Source organism: Vipera ursinii, assembly GCF_947247035.1.
Source record: "Vipera ursinii genome assembly, chromosome: 3".
In the NCBI taxonomy this organism is placed as follows: Eukaryota; Metazoa; Chordata; class Lepidosauria; order Squamata; family Viperidae; genus Vipera; species Vipera ursinii.
In genome coordinates this window covers 55625413-55648063 of record NC_139516.1, presented here as the reverse complement: position 1 = coordinate 55648063, position 22651 = coordinate 55625413, and the positions used below count along the sequence as shown (strand labels likewise).

The 22651-nt window shown below is 39.8% G+C and overlaps 1 protein-coding gene across 1 annotated transcript in view; it reads left to right on the top strand.

Annotated features, from left to right (window-relative positions):
* Nucleotides 1-22651, top strand: part of ERI3 (ERI1 exoribonuclease family member 3) — a 257091-nt gene that overhangs the window by 151611 nt on the left and 82829 nt on the right. The window contains exon 7 of the mRNA XM_083358469.1: nucleotides 11197-11296. Within this exon, the coding sequence (XP_083214595.1) occupies nucleotides 11197-11296 (100 nt within the window). The remainder of the gene's footprint in view (nucleotides 1-11196; nucleotides 11297-22651) is intronic.

Genomic DNA, 22651 nt, shown 5'->3' with positions numbered 1-22651 from the left:
GCATCCTTCTGAAGTGCTTGTCTCTTCTTGTACCTGCCTCTCTGGTTGGGTTTTTCTCTAACAGAAAGCTTGGTTTGTATTTGGTGGGCTTATGCTGCCTCCCAGAGCTGCTAAGAAAATATTGGGCAGTGCTTAAAATTTCTGCAGAAGAACTTTCTTGACATCATGTAATGAGTGAATACTATAGTTAACTTTCTTATCTTTGTAGAGAAAGCATAATCTGAACTTTTGAAGTTACTGATGGAGAAAATGCAGCATGTGGCTGTGAAATAATAGTAAATTTGGCTATGCCCTCTATTCTGGCTTTTGACATTAATGGTATTTGGAAAGAAAGTTTTAACCAACAAAATATTCCCATCGGCTACACATCTGCTCAACACCCAGACTTCGTTGCATTGCGTGGTTATTACCAGATACATTGAGTTCATAAAATAAAAGTGCCCGGCTAAAGACTTTACAGCTTTAAATCTAATACTGACAGAAAGGTTTTTGTTATAAAACTAGAACTCTGAAAGACCTCTCTCTGAGACACAGATTCACACAGACCTGTTTTCCTTTCTCTGGTATTGGCAGTGGTATTAAATTAGTGCACTTTCCTTGTACATTTTTCCACCTGTTCTTTACACTAGTAATATCTAGATTGCAAGGAATAATAATTTCACAAAAGTTCAGGAATAAGCAGATAAATTGAATATGTCTTGAACGTTCACAATTAAATTGGGCGATCTTTTGCAATGAAATACAGGTAGTCCTCGACGTGCATATATGTTCATTTAGGGATGGTTCAAAGTTACAACAGCACTGAAAAAAAGTGACACATGATTGTTTTTCACCTTAGGACCATTGCAGGATCCCGATGGTCATATGATCAAAATTCAGATGCTTGGCAATTGATTCATATTTATGACAGTTGCAGTGTTCCTCCTTAAGTAACACCAGCTGCCTGCAATTAGTGCAGGTTCGCATCCCACCAGGCTCAAGGTTGACTCAGCCTTTCATCCTTCCGAGGTAGGTAAAATGAGGACCCAGATTGTTGGGGGCAATTAAGCTGACTTTGTAATAATGCCGCTTGGGGTGTGTGTGTGAAAGCCCTAATAAGCAGGCATATACATAGAATGAAGGCTACTGCTAAGCTTGTAAGCCGCCCTGAGTCTTCGGAGAAGGGCGGGATATAAATGGAATTAAAATAAAAAATAAATAAAAATTTGATCACCTTTTCTGACCTTCTGACCAACAAAGTCAATGGGGAAAGCCAGATTCACTTAACCAACTGGGTTACTAATTTAACAACTGCAGTGATTCACTTAACAGCTGTGGCAAGGAAAGTTGTAAAATGGGGCAAAAACTCACTTAACATCAATCTTGCTTAGCAACAAAAATTTTAGGCATAAGTTGAGGACTACCTGTAGGTCTGTACATCTGTTATTAGTAGCAGTAGATGAAATTATGTAAGGTAAGATACTAAGACTTCCGCTTAAATGTGTCCTGTTTTGATTCCAGAGTACAGATTCTTCCCCCCCTCCCCCCCTTTACTCACGTTATCTGAAATTTCGTTTTAGGGAATGTATAAACAACATTCTGTCTTTCATCTGTCTTACTCTTTGGATGGTCTGGGAAACCCCAGTGGCAACTACTGCGAAGCCATTTCTCTCCTGCTTTAATAGAGGCTTTAACAGTCAGAAGAAGAACTTTCCTCTTTAAAGATTAAACGTTGTGTTTAAATATTAAACAGCCATGCTCCTATCTCCTGATTGCTTGGCCACTGCCAGCAGGCGGCTCAGAATTGCCCATTTTAATTAAAAACTTTATTTTCAAATACAATTCACCGGTCACACATCTCCGAGCGCAACTCCTGCTTTCTCTCCCTGCTTTTCTTACCGGAGTCTGGGACGGCCTCCCCATTTCGAGTGGCATGTTTTACTTTCCCTCTCTCATTTTTTAGCTCCTTGATTTCTGTCTGCCTACACCAAAGTGACAGCCTGTGCAAGGCCCTGAGTGCAAGTGGCTTCGTCAAGGGCTGATCAATGCCCCTGGCACTTCCTCCCAAAACCCTAGGAAAAACAATTAAAACCCAATCGATCTTTGCAGGCAGCTGTGAATATGCATAAGGGTACACTTGACCTTCAGTGCTCAGGCCACCTTCCATGCTGCTTCTTTAACAAGTTTGGTCAGGTATGCCTGTCATTTACAATGACCTTGATAAGCATAAAAGAGGGGAAGGGAAGGGAAAGCCCGTTTCTGGGTTTCTGGTGCTGTGCTGGTTCTGATTTAAGGACCCATCTGTGCACTTTGGAAACCGGTCCCATAACTCTTTTAAATACGTGATGGTGATTTTAAGGAATGTGATTTTAAGGAACGGCATTCCCTCCCCAACTGTTTTTCCCCCTTTCTTTTCTTTCTTTTCTTTTTGTATCTCATTGTTCGTTCTTTTGCATTTCATGTGCTAGAGATATATGAGAGCCAATCCCGATCCCCAGCCTTTCCATTGAAGAGGCTGTAGGAAACAGGACTTAATCTACAGTATATGATGCTGATAATCTCTAAAATCATGCTGGGTCTTGTCTAATTTTGTTTATTAAAATTTCAGCAGCATTTAATGAGCTTGTTTGTCAGATCTAATAGGTAAGTGGGGATGCGCACACAGGCAAGGCCTCTGTCCACTCTGCTTCCTTAGGGTATGGTTCTGCACAGGCAGACTAGATTTCGGTTTCATGGGAACACCGTGTCATCAGATGAATAAATAGTTGCACACCACAAGAGGGCAGAATTTGAGGAAATGATACGATTTAGTCCTTGTCAGGCACTTTTGTCTAGCAAAGTATAGATGTATAGACTTGAGATCTGAGTGGAATGAAGCTCTTGTGGCACAACTTGTTCAGGGATATTGTTTCCGTTTAGGGAAGAATAATATAGCATAGCAACATGATGTGTGGGATGAACACAAATGAACATATACAACAACAACAATTTAGTGCTCTTTACACATTATAACTTATAGGTGATATATCTGTCAGTTGAATTTATTAAGACAAAACATAATGCCTGAAATAATACTGCATCTTTAATATGTCAGGGTTCACTCCTTACATAATGATCAGCTACTGCGATACCATCACCATCACCATCAAATGTACCTTATTTCTTATAAAACTCTGGGAACTAACTATGTTTTGACATGATATTCTTTCCTTCGTGCAAATGCGGCTTCTCTATTTTTAGCTACGGTAAGCTAATTTGCATATAGTTCTCTTCTTGGCATCTTGGAAATACAAGCTGAAGCGTTGGAGGGGACAACACTGTGTGTTGTGTATGAGTGTTTCAAAAAAAGTAGTGTGGGTTTTCCATGATGATGATGTGCCAGAATTGTCCCCCCCCCCCCACCAGCAGGTTTCTTTCTTGGCAGGAGGTGGCAAAATCAGGGCAGCTCAACACAAGAGGAAGAAAACCAGAAGTTCTGCCTCCCTTGTGAGCGATAGACCAGATTCTAGCCTACAGTGATTTAAATGAGTAATAAAGATATCAGTGTGTATTTGTCAAAGGCAGAGGAAACCTCTCTATTGTGTACACAAGGATGTAATTTCAGTGAATTATGCATAGACTTAATTAGGAGTTTTAATTGCTAATCATCTCCCAATAGGATTAGCAATGTTGTCTATTAATTACCTGTGGAGCCCCTGTGTTTTGCTAAGGCGGGAGTAACAAAGCGGCATAAATGGCTACATATGTGGCAATAAATTAACTATCCCAAATCCTAGATGGAACTCTGGGGACATCTCAACAGTGTGCTGATAGGTGGGGAGGGGCCTTAAGTACACTGGCTTTGCATGAGGCAAGGTTCCAAATCAGTAGAACTGCAGTTGATATTTGTCCAAGTCTCTTAGCTGTGTCACCATGCAGCAATTGGATTGTAAATTCTATTTCTTTGGTATATCCCAGGGGTAGGCAGCCTTGGCTCTTTTATGACTCGTGGACTTCAACTCCCAGAATTCCTGAGCCAGCATGGCTCAGCCTGGAAACCTCTCCATTTCTCCTCAACATGGCTGGCTCAGGAATTCTGGGAGTTGAAGTCCACGAGTCATAAAAGAGCCAAGGTTGCCTACCCCCTGGTATATCCCCTCCTTGTTTTCCCTGGTAAAGGGTGCTTTATTATTATTATTATTATTATTATTATTATTATTATTATTATTATTATTATTATTATTCCCATGAACTGTTTTGTGTTGTGTGTGTTCAGAATGGAAATTGGTGTCGTTCTTCCCACATATGCTACTGTTGTGGCAACACGAAGTGCTGGAGAAAAAGGGAGTTTCTTTTGTATACTCCAATATCTCAGAGCTGATGGCCCTCAAGTTGTGTTCTTTAAAATGGATCAAGCCACTCTGAATTTATTCTTGTTTTAAGTAGTGGTTCCTATTTTTCTACTTGCATTTTTTACGTGCTTTTGAACTGCTAGGTTGGCAGAAGCTGGGACGAGTAACAGGTGCTCACTCTGTTACGCGGCACTCGGGATTCGACCCGCCAAACTGCCGACCTTCTGATCGACAAGCTCAGCGTCCTAACCCACTGAGCCACCGCGTCCCTTTATTATTTTTATTGTAGATCAATTTAATAGGGGAGACCCTAATTTCTAATGTTAGGAAAACAAACATCTCCATCTTTTCCCCCATACTATTAGCATTCTGAGAAGTTGTTACTAACATCTTTTTTCTAAACTAAAACCCCAGATATTTTGTGCATGTTGAGATATTTTGAATTAATTGTGCTATATGTTATTATGGTTAGTTGTACAGTCGGCTAGATGTTTAAATCAGACTTGGCATTTTTATCCATCTATAGAGTCCTTTCCAAGGACCTGGGTTAGGCAGGTATCGTTTGATGATGTTAAAGATATCATAGGTTATACGCTGTTTCAAGTAAATCTGCCTTTTGCAATTGACCAATGGTGATTTTGTCAACGGTGTTCAAGTGGTGCTCCAGATTTTTTGGGATTGCACCCAAGGTGCCTATCACTACGGATACTATCTTGGCTTTCTTTTGACACAGTCGTTCTACGTCTTTTTGCAGGTCTTTGTATTTTGTGATTTTCTCTAGTTCTTTGTCTTCTACTCTGCTCTCTCCAAGTATTGCAACATCCACTATCCAGATTTTTTTGTATTTCTTATAGAGAGTTGTTAAGTCTGGGGTGTTATGTGGCAAGTGCTTGTCCCTTTCAATTCTAAAGTCCCAGAGCAATCTTCATTTTCTATTACTTTGTCTATTTTGGGACCCACCAGTTCTTGCTTGCAGGCAAATAGGTTTTCTTGCAGATATTGCAATACACACTTGTTAGTTTGAGGTACCGGTAAATTGTTGAGGTAAAATACTGTTAGCCTTTAAAGTACCAGAACACTGTCTCTATATTATTTGCCATTTTGTTTGCTGCCTAACCCATAGAAAATCATCTTGGTAGAAGTATTTGCAGTCATATTTAGATTTTGCCATCTAAATAATGCAGTTATTTGCACATTTGACTAATTTAACTGCTCAGTACATCCTTTCTGCTTTCAGTTTCCAATGACTGCTAGATGACATGTCCAATCCCTATATTTCTTAATATAGTGAAAGAATTCTGAAAAATTAGTGAGGCACAAAATTTGCTGATGTCTTCACCAAGGTTTTCTCTCCTGCTTGTTTAAAAACAATGTTATCCACCTGATGTCTTCCACAGGTGTTGCATTGCACTATCCATAAACCCTAGCCAGCATGACAGTTGGCTATGATAACTAGGTATAATGGAAACTCTATTTCAACAAAATTGCAAGGGAGTACTGATGGGGGAAATTTGAAATAGGATAATTCTATATGTTTCAGAAGCATAACTGCAGTTTTCACAGATTCACTGGACATGATGCTTATAGCAAATTCTTGCTTGGTACTCTTTCACCGATCAACTTCCACACAGAATTGTAGTTATTAACTTAACCAAGTTGTGGTTAAGTAGATATGGAAAGTGGGCGGAGCTGATAGTTTATTGCCACTTCTGTATTTACATGATTTAAAATAATACAATGGTGTGCGGCTTAGTTTTTAAGTACCATAAAAACTTATATCTTTAGTATCACACAGTGGCACATCTTCTGTCATACTTTATGACGGAGAAGAAATAATGCTGTCAAATGACAATTATTGCAGTGTTTGTGTCCCAAATGATTTCATCCCTCAAGAGCAATGTTAGATCTAGAAGCAGATGGCTTACCACCTGAGAATGGAGGACATTGCCGTCAGTTGTTTACTGTCATTGAATCGCTTTTGTTCATTCTGCGAATAGTTGGAAACTTGGACTCTACAAGAACAAACATTGGCCATGATGGATCAGAAGGTTTTCTGAGGGGTCTTTTAGACAGCCCCATATTATGTCTCATTTCTGGAATAGAAAGCTTACTTGGTGCTGGCCTCTCCTAGTTGCTGATCCCTATTGAAAAGTATTTCTTACGGAAGAACTGAAATAAAACAACTGAAAAGATGTTTGAAGCAACAGTAAGAACTATTCTCCAAATAGTTTCTGTCCATCTTTTGAAATCATTGAGGGAGGTCCATGCTTAGAATCTATGCATCATTAAAGGTGGGGTGGATATAAACTAAAGGAAAGTTCCTAATACATGGAACGCCCCATCCCTAGAAGTCTATCTGACCTCGTAAATTTTGGTCATCTTTAAAGCTATTAAAATTATTTTTTCAGACAACTTTCTGAATTTTAGTAGTGATGTTAATCTTCTGTTTTTGGTTGAGATTTTTTTGGGTGGCCTAAGTTTGGTAGTGTGTTTCTGTGTTTTATGTTTTGTGTCTTTTGTTATATTTTATATTTGCATATTATCTGGAAACTTAATTGATGAACAACATAATAAGTGCTCTGTGAATGTTAAAAATGGTAAATCACAGGTACAGACGATGTAAGTAAAGCAATGTCAAATATAGATATGGTTTCCTTATGGATTAACTGTGCAAAAAAGGAAAGATAGCAAGAATGAATGCAAGAACTACAATCGGATTTGTTTGTCAGATGGGTCTGGAAAAACGTGTAGGAGAACTGTGAGTGAAAGGATATAAAATATGGCAGTGAGCAAAATTTGGGAAAGGCAGTGCAAGTTTATGCAGAGCATATGTAGATCAGATTTTCAGATTCTTCATCAGGACATTAAGAAGTCAATGAATGTAATTTATTGATTTTGAAAACAGCACATGATAAACAGTAAGATTGAATTATTGTTTTGCATGAATCTGGAGTTGAAGGTTGTTTGCTGAATGGAGTATCAATGATTTAAGGTAGTAAAACATATGAGGGAACAAGTTTGGTCTCGTGATTAAGACACCATGCTAGAAACTGGGAGTCTGTGAGTTCTAGTCCTGCCTTTGGCATGAAAACTGGCTGTGACACTGTTGGCCATTCATTCTGTCTCAGCCCAATTCACCTCACAGGACTGTTGTTGTGGGGGAATAGGAGGAAGAGTTATTAGGTATGTTCACCGCTTCGATAAACAAACACTCATAAAAAGAGAGGAGGAGGAGGAAGAAGTATTAGGAATGTTCACAGCCTTGGTGGAGCAGTGGGCTAATGCCTCCTTAAGTAACACCAGCTGCCTGCAATTAGTGCAGGTTCGAGTCCCACCAGACTCAAGGTTGACTCAGCCTTCCATCCTTCCGAGGTATGTAAAATGAGGACCCAGATTGTTGGGGGCAATAAGCTGACTTTGTAATAATGCCGCTGGGGGGGGGAAAGCCCTAATAAGCAGGCATATACATAGAATGAAGGCTATTGCTAAGCACATTGGTTTGTGCTTCTTAGATTGTAAGCCGCCCTGAGTCTTCGGAGAAGGGCAGGATATAAATGGGATTTTTTAAAAAAAATAAAAATAAAATAAATAAACAGACAGGAAAAGTATAAATGTATGGCTGGTGGTCAAAACAAAAAAATGAATTGGGAGAAGTATAAATGATGTCTTCTTAATGGTCTCTTCTTGTGTGTGTTTGTATGTATGTGTGGCAGGAAGTCCTTTTGGCAAGATCAGGTATAGTGTAGTGTTGTTTTGTCCCTCCTAGACCCCCAACTGGCCATTCAAGTGATTGTTCTTATTAGTGGTAGCAGCAGCACAGCACTAGTGCCCATTTATTTAGAGAGGTTTCTGACCTTATTTTATGAATTACACACTCAGTGTGGAAGCTGAGAGCAGCTTTTTGGGATAGGTAATGAGGTAGGGCCCTGGCACAGACTACTCCCCCTTGTAGTTTTATGGCAATCAACTCACAGAGCTAACTACAAATATTTTTAAATTAAACTACAGGTATTTTTAAATTGATGAAATAAATCTAGAGCCTTAGCAAAAATGTTGTTATATAGTTGTCCTCTTATTTTAAATGAACAGTGTCAGCAGATACGGAGAGTGAACTTCCTTCCCAGGAGGTACTTTTTAAATTAAATAATTTTCTAAGAAAGAAATATCAGACTGGAGAAAGAGAGAGAGAAATGAATTTTATATGTGTGTATGTGTAAATGTATTTCTCTACAAATTCATTTTTCCTGAATTTGCATTTGGATCCATATGAATAGATGCTGCCATGTATACTCTTTCCCATTTATATTCAGGATCTTGAAATTGTTTGCCTTAGTTTACTGTTTGTACAATGGAGCTTGTGTTTCTAAATTGCTGAATTAGAAAAATATGAGTCTGAAAGATTAATTTTTAATGGATCACTCCTCCATGCATTCATGATCTTAAAGCTGATTACCTTGGTTCTGAGTACATAAACACTGAGGTGGAATTTGCAAGCAATCTGTGCTTACTTCTGAATAAAAAGGCATAATTTGAAGTTTGTGGGGGGAAAAAATCTCTGAGTAAGAGGGATGCAGAGGGATGAAATTTGGATATGATCCCTTTGCTTTTCTCTGAGTTTAAATATGTTCTGTTCCATTTTCTTTCCCATTACGTTTTTCAAATATTCTAAATAAGATATTGTAAAGTCTGAGATTAATCACAAGTAGTATGCTGAGAAGTACACATCTCTACTCCTTTTCTTAAATTACTAGGTGTTTTTTTTTTACTATGACTTGCTTTTCAAGCTGAGAAATTTGGATTCAATACTGCTTTATGTGCATACTTATCCTTAGAATTTTTGGGGGAAAAAAGAGAAGAATGGGTAGAAAATAGTTTTTGCTTTATTCCATCAGGCCTGGTAGTGTAGTAGATAATTTGTTTCTTCTCTTGTTTTTGCTATGTGAGAAAGAGAGGAAGCTTGGGAGAATCAGGAGGCAAGCTTCAACTTTATTCATTGGAATCCAAAGGATTATCTGGAAAATGTGGGGAAGTAGAGGGAAGAAAGGAAGAATGATCTTCACCTAAAACAGGGGTAGGCAACCTCGGCTCTTTTATGACTCATGGACTTCAACTCCCAGAATTCCTGAGTCAGCTGACTCAGGAATTCTGGGAGTTGAAGTCCATGAGTCATAAAAGACCCGAGGTTTCCTACCCCCCTGACCTAGAAGAACTAATTGTACAAACTAAATTGTGACCTACTATTTTAGTCTACAGACCCGCTGTAAACTAAGCCTATGTGCAACTGAAATATTGACAAACAGGAACAGTAGATGAGTTTGCTTAAAACCTGGTTGCCTTAATATACGGTACTTGTCTCAAGGCACAGTGAGTTTTTCTATATAATTGTTTAGATTTATATTATAATACTGTAGCTCAGATATATTTCCAAATTTTGGATTTTAGGCACAAATGAACTTAAAAAAGCACAGTCAGGCAAAATGATAAAAGCAGCAAAATGCTAACTGCATTTGAGAAAGTCAAGCAAATAGAAAAGGAAAAAAAATATGACTTGGTTAATGGATTCATGGCTTCTTAGACTTTATTGTTTTCAGCATGTTTTAGGGTTTTTTCCAATAATTCACAGAGCACACTGTAAGGGTCCTTAGTGGAACAGAGCCAATGTAACTAATGGAGCAGAATGTTAAAGCATTGGATTAGGTTTGACTTCTAGTTCTGTCTAGAACAGGGGTAGGAAACTCGGCTCTTTTATGACTCGTCTGGGAGTTGAAGTCCACGAGTCATAGTTGCCTACTCCTGGTCTAGAAAGCAATGGCGAACCACCTCCAAAAATATTGCTAGAAAACTACATGAACGTCTTCGTGTACTTGCCAGAAGACATTCATCAAGATTATCTCAAAGGGGAGATGGAGAGAGAGAGAGAAAGAAGGGTGGGGGGGGAGATCCTTTCACTTTCTACTCTGCTCTTGTTGTCTTCTAGTAATTTGGAAGGCTCTGTGGCCAGAGATTAAATAGAACTCCATATATTTACATAATGAGAAGCGGGGGATGAAAATTACGGTAACCAAAGCCCCAGTACACTTCAAGGCTCTTGACAATTTCCTATGTATTAGAAGCGTAACAATCAGATTGTTTGGTATGTGGGTTTGCCTTTGGGAGCTAGGATCAGACCTTAGTCTTAACATAATGGCTACAGGAGCCAAAAAGTAATCGCTACTTATAGAAAACAGCAAAAATGTTATTTTCTCCTGGCTAGGTGATGGCTGCTAAAAGTTACTTCACTTTTAAATTTTAAGATAGGGAGACGCTGTATGTAGGAAACACTATTTTAAAAGGGACAACATTGATGGTGGCGAACAACACATATAATGTGTTTTTACTTAATGGGGTTTTACTTATGCAGGGACGAATATAATTTTTTAATCTGTTTTTAACTTTTGTATCTTTGTTTTAACCGCCCTGAGTCCTTCGGGAAAGGGCGGTATATAAATGTAATAAAATAAATAATGTCAATTTTTACCGGTTAGTGCAAATAATAAATGTTTATGATTTTGTTGTAGCGGAGAGCAAAACCTGCCATTTTTCATGATGAAATCTAGAAAAAATAACTTAGCAACGCTATCCACCACAATTTTAAAGCCTTTGTACCAAGTCAGGTTTTGTCACTCAAAAGAATATTGAGAATGTGAATTTGTATTTAATAGAAGTATGATATCAGGATGAGAATTCCTAAAATAAAATACTGAAAAGAGAGGTGTAGACTTAAAAAAAAATGATTCAAATATTTGGACTTCCTAATGCTGAAGAATGGCTAAATCAAGTATTTTGAAGGATATTGAGTCAACGTCTTGCTATACTGACATGTTAAAGGATTTTCTTTCTTTTCCAGGCATATAGCTTTGCCATGGGGAGCTGGCCAAAGAATGGGCTGTTAGATATGAACAAAGGACTGAATCTACAGCACATAGGAAGGCCTCACAGTGGGATAGGTAAGAAACAAGTCCTATTTTCCCCCATCTATATTCCCGCTCTTTGTGTATTATAATTGGAAGATTGCTGTTTGTTTGCTCTGATGCAATTCGCGAGATAAGAGGCTCTCAGCCAGTGAAATTCAGTTTCCTGTGTGGTTCTACTATTTTGGATCCCATCGTTGATGTGGATAATCAAAAAGGAGGGAAGAAGCTAAATCCGGAGGGATAAAGTTGTTTTATGAATGGAAAGGAGTTTTTTTAGAATAGTAATTTTAAGCAGAGTTGGCAATCACACACATGGCCTACTTAGTGTCCTCCTTCTTTTGTACCAACCGTCACCTCTTCATAAGTCTTTAAAATATTTGAATCTGTTTGCATTTGAGATTTTAATAACATCTCAGGAGAGTATTTTGTTTCTTTTTCTCCCCTGTTAAGATATGGAGATCCTGATGTCATATCAGGTTACCCCTTATTTCAGACATGTTAAACACAAGGCCCGGGGGCCGGATCCGGCCCACAAAGTGGTTTCATGTGGCCCGCGAAGCCATCCTGGAAACAGTGAGGGAACGGCCCCCACTGCCTTGGCCCTGGCCCAGAGACTCTCCTCCTGCCAGAGACCCTCAGATCTGTCCCACTCCTGCCCAGGCCCCCATAGGCACCCTTGATGCGAACGATGTAGAGCTGGCTACGCCCATCCAGTAGGCCATATGCACTCTAGCCACGCCCACCCAGTAGGCCACGCCCACCCTGGCCATACCCACCCGGCCCCCTGAGGGCAACCGCAATGCTGATGCGGCCCTCAATGAAATTGAGTTTGACACCCCTGCCTTATATGGTCCTTATTTTCTAATCTATATTTCTGTTCAAGGGATAGGTTTAAGCACATACATGCTTGCTTTTGAACTCATTAGCATGCTCTTTATTCTTCTGCTGATGTTTCTGAGAGATGTTATTGACTTACGGGGATTTTAAGATACATGGGAAAAATTATAAAATGACTTCTGTAGCAGATGCAGCTCGGAATACGATGTGTTTCACCTACCTGCAGTATAGGAAATAGTGTTGTGGTATGTATTTAGCAGTAGATGCATACTATATCTCCTAGTGCTGTTTGGGAAATTTGAGATATGTTAATTGATAGTTTTTCCTCATTTGTGCCTGTCGACGTATGTTCTCTCTGTTGTGTTTCTTTCTCTTTTATCAGCTGCTTTCAGCTGTAAATTTATACATGGGCAACAGGAAAAAAAAAGTCATCTACCACCCAGGCCTGGAGGAAACAGTTTAATATTGTTTCAAGATCCTTACCACTAAACTATCAAATCAATATGAGTTAAGGAGATGAATTATTTAAAGCTCACCAGCTTTTAATTAGCAATCTCCTTCTAAACTATGGATCTAGTTGTATGCTGATAGAATATACCACTGGCTGCTTCTTTGCTTGGGTATAGGTTCATTTCAGCCATTCATGTACGCTGGGGTTGTATAGAGGTTTTTTTACATTATTATCCAGATCTCCTTCAAACCATTTATCTCCTCTCAGGTGTTTTATAGAAGTGTTTGTAATGGCTTTTCTTACCAAACTAAAGCCACAAACATTTCTACAATACAACCTGTCACTGTCTTTAATTACTTGTACATCTAGTGGACTGACATTAGCTTGTTTTCCCTGCTGGAAAGTTGAATACAATGATGGTTATTTTCTCCAATTTTCTTGACTGTCTTTTATTTGTAAAGGATTTTGTTTCTTTATTTTACTTAGCCTGAAGGTGCTGTTTGTGGTGTGACAACACCAGCATATTATCTGTGAGTGCAACACACTGAGGTTAAATGTTTCCCTTGTGTCTGATGAGAGCTAAGCAATTAGTCTTAAACCTGTAAACCAGATTTTCTTCTTTAAACACGGATTTTCTCTTTTAATACTGTATCGTTGTAAAAGATGTGCATGCCCTTGCAAATGCAACCCAATGTGCAAAAGCATTAAACAGGTTGGGATAGGTCCCAACAAAATCAGCATAGATTTAAAATGAGCAAATCTTCTCTGGAACTAGGAGATTCTTATCATTTTTTCCCTGTTTTCCTCTCTTGTAAACAACCCTATTTGATCACCATTGCATTCTTTGTACATAAAAAAATACTCCTCTTCAGCCTTCCAAAATTTTAAATGTTCCTTCAATGTTATTTGCTATTAATAGAGTTATGTAATTTTGGATTAGGGCAGGGCTCCTCAACCTCTGGGCCGTGGCCCATTACTGGACTATGGCCTCTTGGTCACCGGGCTGCGTGAAAGAATGGCCAGTGTGTGTGTGTGTGTGCACTCACCCCTCACACTCGCACCAATGTCACCCCAAGCATCTTGCTGGCACTAGCACCACTCTGCCCCGAGCACCCCACCAGACTAGCGCTGCCCCGACCATCCCGCCAGTGCTAGCACCACCCCGCCCCGAGCATCTCACCAGCACTAGCACTGCTCCGAGCAGCCCGCTGGCACTAGCACCACCTCCCGACCATCCCACCAGACTAGCACCACCCCGAGCATCCCACCAGCACTAGCGCTGCCCCGTCCCGAGCATCCTACTGGCACCAGCACTGCCCCGAACATCTCGCCGGCACTAGCGCTGCCCTGCCCAAGCGTCCCACCAGCGCTAGCACTGCTCCAAGCGTCCCACTGGCGCCAGTACCACCCAGTGCTAGTGCTGCCCTGCCCCAAGCGTCCCACCAGCATCCTAGTGGCGCTAGGCCTGCTCCATTTGCAGCCCTGTTATCCTGAAACATTATTTGATGAGAGAAGAACTTCAATAATCTTTGCTATAATTTGAGTTTGCAAGAGGATATCTGTATACTACTGGCTGCCTACGGACAATCACTCATTCCCCTTTGTGTTTTTACAGTGTTTATATGTGTTTATTGATACGTACCATTACCATTACCCACTATGATTAGTCAGCAGTTAAACCTAAAGCACTATGCACAGTGAAACTAATAGTGTACATTTGTGTGTGCGGGTGCGTGCGCGCATGCGCACCCTCACACACACGGAATATTTGAAGGAGGGATATCAAGACTGATCAAGCAATGAATCTGAATGCTTAACTGTTCTTTTCCATAGTGCTGGTTAAGATGAGAAATAAAACTGATCAGTTTTACTAAGACTGAAGAATGGAGAAATGAGAAACTGTTCTGAATACTTCCGTATATAGAAGCTTAGTTCGTGGGGAAATATCTAATCTCTACCCCCACTTGATTTTCATATTTTGATATAAGTCATTTTCAGGTATAGTTTTTGTCTAGAAAATTGTGGTGGGATGAACTTTCCAATTTTGAAGTTGTGTGGGTCTGTCTCTGTCTCTCTCTCCCTGCCCATATATAATTACATATGTAACCATGAAACTCCCCCAACAAAGCTAATTTGAATATGTTGTGTTGTAACATAAGGAAAGGAGAAGAAGCCCATTAAAAAGGCCAATAATTCCTATATTGATCACATGAAAAATACTGGACATCAGTGAAACATTCTAACAATCCATTTGTTTCATAGATCTTTTGCTAAGTATGAGAAAAGGGGACTCACTAGTGATTTATGGAACATCTTCCCAGTTTTGCTTAACTCTCATTCCAAAATGTACTCACATCTTGTTTTTTGCAGCATCTCTACACATCAGTCTGTAAGGCACTACTAAACAGTTTGTTTCCCAAATATTACTGGAGATCTGTGTGCTTCTGGTTTTTGATGAAATTCTTATTGCTGGCTTTCCTTAATTTTTCTTCAGCAATATTTTATGAGATATAAAATATTATGGCTGAATGTCTGATACTATACTGGCATATTTTGGATGCAGTTTCTTTATATCACTTGTGTGACTGAAGAATGGGCACAGATTACCCCCCCCCCCCGCCGGCTTGTCTGCTAATTAGCAGAGTAAATTGTCCCTTGGGTTTTGTTCATTCTCCTTGCACAGTGGTTCAAAGATGACATTTTTGACAAATTTCAGCAGCACCTTTTCTCTTGGAAATCATCTTAAATTTTCCAGGCTTTTGGCTTTATGTGATTCCCTGGAAAGGACTTGAAATGACACTGAGTTGTTCTCCTAGCTTTTCCAAAAAATAGTAAAATTTGTAAAATAGTACTGTGGTCATAGTTGCCAGTGGTGACAGCCAAGCCAATGCATTCCTGAATACCTCAACTATGTTCAAGTCAGAATGGTAGCAGATGTTCTTTTGACTATATACCTCTCTATAGAATGGGCAGTGTCTGAAGCAGCTTCCAGATATCAATGCTCAATGATGTGAATTCTGGTTATTCAGCCATGCTGAAATGTGGGTGGTGGAGTCAGTGTGCCTATTTTTTGCATTTTTCCTCTGTAAATCTTTCAAAAACCTTTCCTCCCTAGCCGTCTGTAAATTAGTACTCATAAGCTAGGCTAAGTTGCTTAAACTTTCAAGAAGGAAGCCATCACTGATTACAGAACTATTTATAGGTGGAGGAAAAAGAGTATCACGCAGGATGTTTTTTTTAAGCTTGCCAGGATAATACAGGTAATCCTTGACTTACAACAGTTCATTTGATGACCGTTCAAAGTTACAACGGTGATGAAAAAAGTGACCTATGACCATTTTTCACACTTACAACCATTGGAGCACCCCCATCCCCCGGTCACATGATCAAAATTTGAATGCTTGGCCAGTGGTCCGTATTTATGACAGTTGCAGTGTCCCGGGGGGGGGGGGGTCATGTGATCAGCTTTTGCAACCTTCTGACAAGCAAAGTCAATGGGAAAGCCAGATTCAATTAACAACCATGTTACTAACTTAAGAATGTTTGTTATTCTTATTGCATAGTTGTTAAGTGCAATGATTCACTTAACAACTGTGGCAAGAAAGGTTGTAAAATGGGGCAAAACTCACTTAACAATTGTCTCACTTAGCAACATAAATTTTGGGTTCAATTGTGATCGTAAGTCGAGGACTACCTGTACATACCCTAGCAATCATATCCAGTTTGGAGAGAAAAATTAGAATATACAAGAATATCAAATCAACCCATGGAAATATGTAGCCAAATGACAGTCTAATTACATTGCTGATTAAGCCCCGGCAATCTCCCTTAACTCACTGTATAAGTCTCATAAGACAGCCTACCTATTTGATAGGGTCAACCACCAATATGGTGTGAGATGTAGGTGATACATCTGTATCCTTCTGGCTCCCCCCCCCTTTCTTTTTTTCATTTACTTATTGGAAATCTAGGAAGGTTAGGGTGTTACATTGTTCCAGATCCTGGGCATTAATTAGGCCTGCAAGAAAAGAAGAGGGATTGTATGTTTTTAACAGGGAGGTTAATGGGATGCTCACAGAGTAGACAGTTTTAATGAGCTTCAACTTGCTGTGCAGTGAGTTTACTCTTGGTGTTAAAAGGGTCATCCTGTAGTAGCTTGATGTGGATTGTCTCCTGGCCCCCAGTGTCAGAGTAGAGCATTTGTCAGAGTCCAGGCAGGGTGCATTTACTTAGTGACAAGATTCTAATTAACTCCTACCAAGCTGTCCACTCACCAACCCCATAGGGAGCTGCCAAGGTGCAGCCTGTTATCCTTACAAACGCTGCATTGTTTTGGAGAAGCATTGCTGCACATTCTTGACTGATAATTGGTGGATGTATAATTGATGGTTTTAATATGTTATCAGTTTAAAAAATAAATAATCTTAAACTGTCCAGTTAATTTTATGAGGTGTGTAAATAAATACCTTAATAGTTTTTTAAGAGCCAAAAATGTTTGAACGGAAATGTTTGATTGAGGGAATAAAGTTTCAAAGTACATTAGGTGTTCTTATTCTCTGTCTGTCTGTCTGTCTCTGTCTCTCCCTCCCTCCCTCCCTCCCTCCCTCCCTCCCTCCCTCCCTCCCTCCCTCCCTCTCCCTCACCCTCTCCCTCTATCTTTCCCTGTGTGTGTGTGTGTGTGTGCACGCATACACACATACTGAGAAAGAGAGGGGAAAAGAATACATTTCTACTATGGTTGTTAAGTTAACTCATGGTTATTAAATGTGATATCACATGACTTCAATTTACAATTTTATTGTTAGTTTCTCCATTATCTTTGCTTGATGGAAGCCAGCCGAAAAGCATCACTCCATAACTCTGCCTCCTACCTTTGCATATGGCTTGATAGTTCATTTTCTAGGACAGGGGTCGGCAACCTCGGCTCTTTTATGACTCGTGGACTTCAACTCCCAGAATTCAGCCATCTGTCATTGAATATGAGATATATGGTTACCTGCCTATTCACTACACCATGATTATTTCTACGTATAATATAACCCAGCTTTCTTATTAGAATATGGAAAATAATCCCACTTCCTTTCAAATTTCTTACTATTTAAATAGAAAGCTCTGACTCTAGAGCTATTCACTCACTATTGCAGATGGCATTCTGGTGCTTTAGTGGCATGATTTCTCTTGAAAGTGGCAATGGTTTTGGTGCTGACATATATATGGCCTTCAGTATATGGGCCAATTTCTAATTCTGAGGCTTTTATATATGATCATTGCTGAGAAGCACAAAATCGATCCGTTCATGTAAGATCTTGCCAGTTATTTCTTATCATTCACCAAGAGGCATGAAATACACGCGTGACAAGTGCTTGTATTGAAGGAATTGTTGCGTGCTTTAGCCAAATAGCTAAAATGCCCGATTGCTTCACTCATCTGTTGTTTTCCATTGCCATATCATTATTACAGGATTATTAAAAATAGAAAACCTCGTTTCTCTTTACCTTCCGCTATCAAAACGTTTCCAAATTTCCAACCCAAGTTTATTAAACAAGATAAACTAAAAACTTTTGCAAATTACAAATGTTTATAATTGTTCTTCTTAGAGAATTGAATGCCCTCCTTATTGGGGAAAACAAACTAGTATAAAAATAGTATATTTTAAAGATCTATTTCTGTTGCTCAAGTTTTCTTAGAAGGGACTATTTAAAAATAGAGCTAATGCTCAGGGTCTAAGAGCTGGTATTCAGGTCATGAGCCTTTGCTTAGATCAGTGGTCCTTAAACTGTTTCACTCAATAACTCTTCTTCCCAGTCTCAGATAATGTCATTACCTCCACAAAAACCCCAGACTCTGTTGTTTTACACAAGAATCTCAGTAGCAGCAATCCCAAACTGGATCCTCAACTCTCAAATGCGCAATTATAAATTGTCCTATTACCCCCAGGATACTCACAAATTATCCCCTTGGAGGTAATTACCTCCACTTTAAGAATCACTGATAAGATCATGGCAACTAGTCTTCAGCTCCCTTCATGGCCCAAGTCACTGTGTCCTTGACAGCTCTTAAGTGTAAAGGAATTTGGGAGGCTAAGTCAAAATATTACTTGCCCAAACATTTCTCCGAGAGAGTGTCTCACAGAAACATCAAGATGTTGTTTATATAACAGTGGTCAGTTTAGGATAATCTGTTTAGGAAAGGATTCAATCTAAGCTCTACATTTTAGGTTGAAAAGTCCCACTGGTTTGGGCGGACTTCAAGCATTAACAAATGTACAGCAATTAAAGTTGTTGAGCTTCTTCCCGTTATCCTTGCTCTGCATCTTTGACAGGAACTCTCACAGCTGAATTACATTTAGTGGTTATAGGATTGCAGGCTGAATAGGGGGTGTTCTCTCATGTCTCTGGGCATTCATGTAATTTTTCCCAATATTTTTTTCTTCTTCCTGCGTTATATGGTTCCAGAAGGGTGGCCTTGGTTAACCATGGGATCTGCAGTGGTATGAAAATCCTATGTGAAGAATGGGATTATTCTACTCTCTAAGAATAGACCCCTTCAGAATTCTCCATAACCTAAAATATCATGGCCAAATTCATGTCTCCAGTTTCAAGGGGAAAAAATATGGTAAACTGCTTGTCAGGGAGCTGTAAAATAATGAAGAGCCGCAGTATGTGGCCAAAAGGCGTCTTGCTTGTGTGTAATGCTGGATTACAGAAGAAAGGAAGTTGCGATATCAAGACAGCTCCTTCCAAATCACTGCCACAGATGTCTGTAACTACCTTGCAATTTCTTTATTTGATCTTTTGAATATTAAGGAACATCTCTGATTAATGTCCTGTCTTCTTTTTTGAGTTGCTGTGAATGCCCTTTGTGCTCATGTGATACTGACAAGAATGGACAGAGCTGAGGTGCTGTCCTAAAACCAGCTTTGCGAAAAGGGGACAAAAATAATAATAATCTCTTACAGTTGAAAGAAAAAGGGCCAAAGGCTCCAGAGTTAAATAATTAAAAGAGACTAAAACAAAAATCAAGAGAAATGTCATTAAATGAGCAGTGTCATTTTGAATTAGTGCTGCTAAAGGTCAGGCAGCTCAAAACAGGTGGAGCGGATGTTCTGTGAGGGAGGCAATATGGCCTACATTTCTGGCAAGGAGGAGTTTCTGTCCAGGACACTATAAAAAGCTTTTGGAAGTAGAGAGGTATTTACAGAAGTAGTGTTAGCCTGGGAGGGGGAATGGGCTCTGGCAAGATACAGGCCGAATGTCTGTCAAGGTCCAATCAGTGACATGATTCTAATTAACTACCATGAGAAGTGTCACAGTGGGAAAGCTGGTAAGCACCGCCACGCTTTTAGAAAGAGAGAAAAGCAGTGTGACAGTCCTTTTCCTGTATGTGCTCTCTTCCCTCTGAGTGGGAGTGTGTGTAAAGCTAATTAGGATGTCTGGGCTGGCTGGCAACCTTGAGCTGGTGCTCTTGTGCTTTCAATCATTTAAGTTTTCAAAATCCCTCTGATGGGACTCAGTGGCACAGTGGATTACTGTGCGCAAAAGTGACAGAACACTCTTGCCAATGTTCAGCCCTTTTTAGCAGGGATGCAGTGCTTCCTTTCTCCTGGTAGCAGTGGGGGGGGGAGGTTGGTGGTATGTTCTTTTCTTATCACTGCTGTTCTGTTCCTGTGGATGTTACAATGCAGACGGTCCTTCAACTCTTTTCCTATAGTTAGCAAACAAATGGGGGGATGAAGAGGAAGGCAGTTTGTTTGTTTGTCTGGGTATTTGTGTTATCTGTTTGCCTTTGTGGTAGTTTGCCACCTACCCAGCAAGATCAATAGGCCCAGGGCTTTTTTTGTCATAGAACGCCCAGAACGGAGTTCCGGCACCTTTTTTGGATGGAACCTTGTAGGGTAGGCAAGGCGGGTTGTATGACATGTGTGAGTTCCGGCACCTTTTTCTTTTACAAAAAAAGCACTGAATAGGCCCAATAATATTTTGGCTGAGGTAGATCAGATGGAACCAAAAAAGTTGCGTTTAGGCACTGCATATTATTCCCTACTGTGGGGAGACTTTGCAAAATACTGGGAGTATCAGTACTGCCTTCGTGCTATCTTCGGTGTAGCTCATTTCTTTAATCCTGCAGGGATGGGATGGGATGAACACTTCAGGGGAGCCATCATTAGGTACAGGGTTTGAGATGCATCATATGATTTTCAAGTTCAAAGACATATGTATGGTAAATATACAGAGTCATAGTGGAATGATATTTTCACAGTGGTTGAAATTTTCCTCTTAAATTTCAGATGTTTTAATTAGGATGGTATTTGAGTAAGTCTTGGTGCTCTCTTCCTTGGCATTCTGTGTTTTATATTATATTTCTGTCTATTCTAAAATATTTATTTTGAGGAAAACTCTGATTTCATCTGCAGCCTTTCCCTGGGAAACGCAGTCAGTTAATCTGTTAGGCTAATTTTTTAAAAAGGCTAAAACTGATAAATGGTTTTGATGTGAATATGGAGCAGCCTCAGCGAAACATACGCAGATTGCTGTAGATCACAGCTTCTGACTGATATTAGGAGAATGGTACCCCTGGACTAATAATAGTTTTTTTTTTAAATTGAATCTGCACATGCCCAAACACATACTGCTGTACTTACCAAAGGTGAGAACTACAGCAGTACCAATGTATTCTAAAAGGACAGAGCCATAGAGGATTGTTCTTGGGAAATAGTATCACCACATTCAGAGAAACACACAAAGAAATAAAGTTTTGACAAGTATTTTCCTACAAGAAGTTGGCTATGCAAACTTTGTCTACTGAGACTCTTCAGTCATCTGAAGAAGAACTGAAGAGGCTTCCTGGATGAGAAGAGACACGTCTTCAAGGAAAAACAAGAAAATCAAGTTGCCTTTTGAAAAAGCACCTTTGGGATAGGCAAACTTTGTAATTCATGTTGCTCCTAAACAGACTTTGGGCACTTATGTTATGGAATGGCCTTGTTTTTGTCTCTGGAGAGAACAAGGGCAAAGATGGGCTTATAGAGAATACTAACCCTCTAGCAACCTTCAGTGAGAAACTATTGGGGGGGAAAAAGGGGGGGGGGAGGGAGGGAGGGAGATGGCAGCCAACAGAAAGCACACAATTTCAATTTAATAACTTTCCCTTTCTATGAGTTCCATGACAGGACCCCCCTCCAAGTCTGTACAAGAATCTCTAAGAACAAGGTAATTAGGATGCCTCTGAGCTATGACCCTCAGCAGAGTCCTTGGCTTAATCTTTTTTTTCCTCCCTTAAAGACATCTGTAACTACAATCTTTGTTTCTTTCCCTGCCTCCCCCGACCCCCCCCCCTTTCCAACCTTGTCTGTCTCCATATCTCCTGTCAAACCTCTGCAGAGGTAAATGACAAAGAAATCAGAAAGAGAGATCAATGCAGTCCAAATTAGCACTCGGAGATAGACTGTGCTGGAGATGTCAGAGCCTGACCCCTGTTGATCCCGCAGCCTCCGCTGGTGATATTATGCAAATTGCATCCATCTGGCAAAGCTGGTTCAGAGAAGTTAAGGGTGCTGGGTGAGCAGAGAGGGAACCAAACAGGAGGTGCTTTGAAGGTCTGACTATTGTTGCAGTGGGATAGTGTTGGGAGAGCTGGGGTGACAGAAAATGAGAATGCATGAGATTAATTTGTCTCCAGGGTGCCTAAGAACCAAAGTCTAAGATGGGACTTACATAAACTTCATTTTTTTATTTGGCTTTTATTTTATTCTTCATTACCTGCTTTTAGTAAGAACAAAAACAATCACCGTTCCACCGTCATCACTGTAGTCTTGTGTAATCAATATTTACAAGTCATCATTACTACTGGCAGCGGTTTTGAGTAGAGAACAAAAAAATAGAAGTGACTTCCCCCCCCCGCCAATCAGCCCCCAAAAACATTTTGCTTCCCGATGCCAACTGAAATAAGAAAGGAGATAATAAAAACCTCAAATTATGGTGGTTGCCTTATTAAGAAGTCTGAAAATACAGTCAGATTGTCTTTTAATGAGAAAAATATGGCTGTTAGTTAGTGAAGGAGGAGGGACTAGACCTTGTTTCAAGATCTGCAGTTTCTGCATC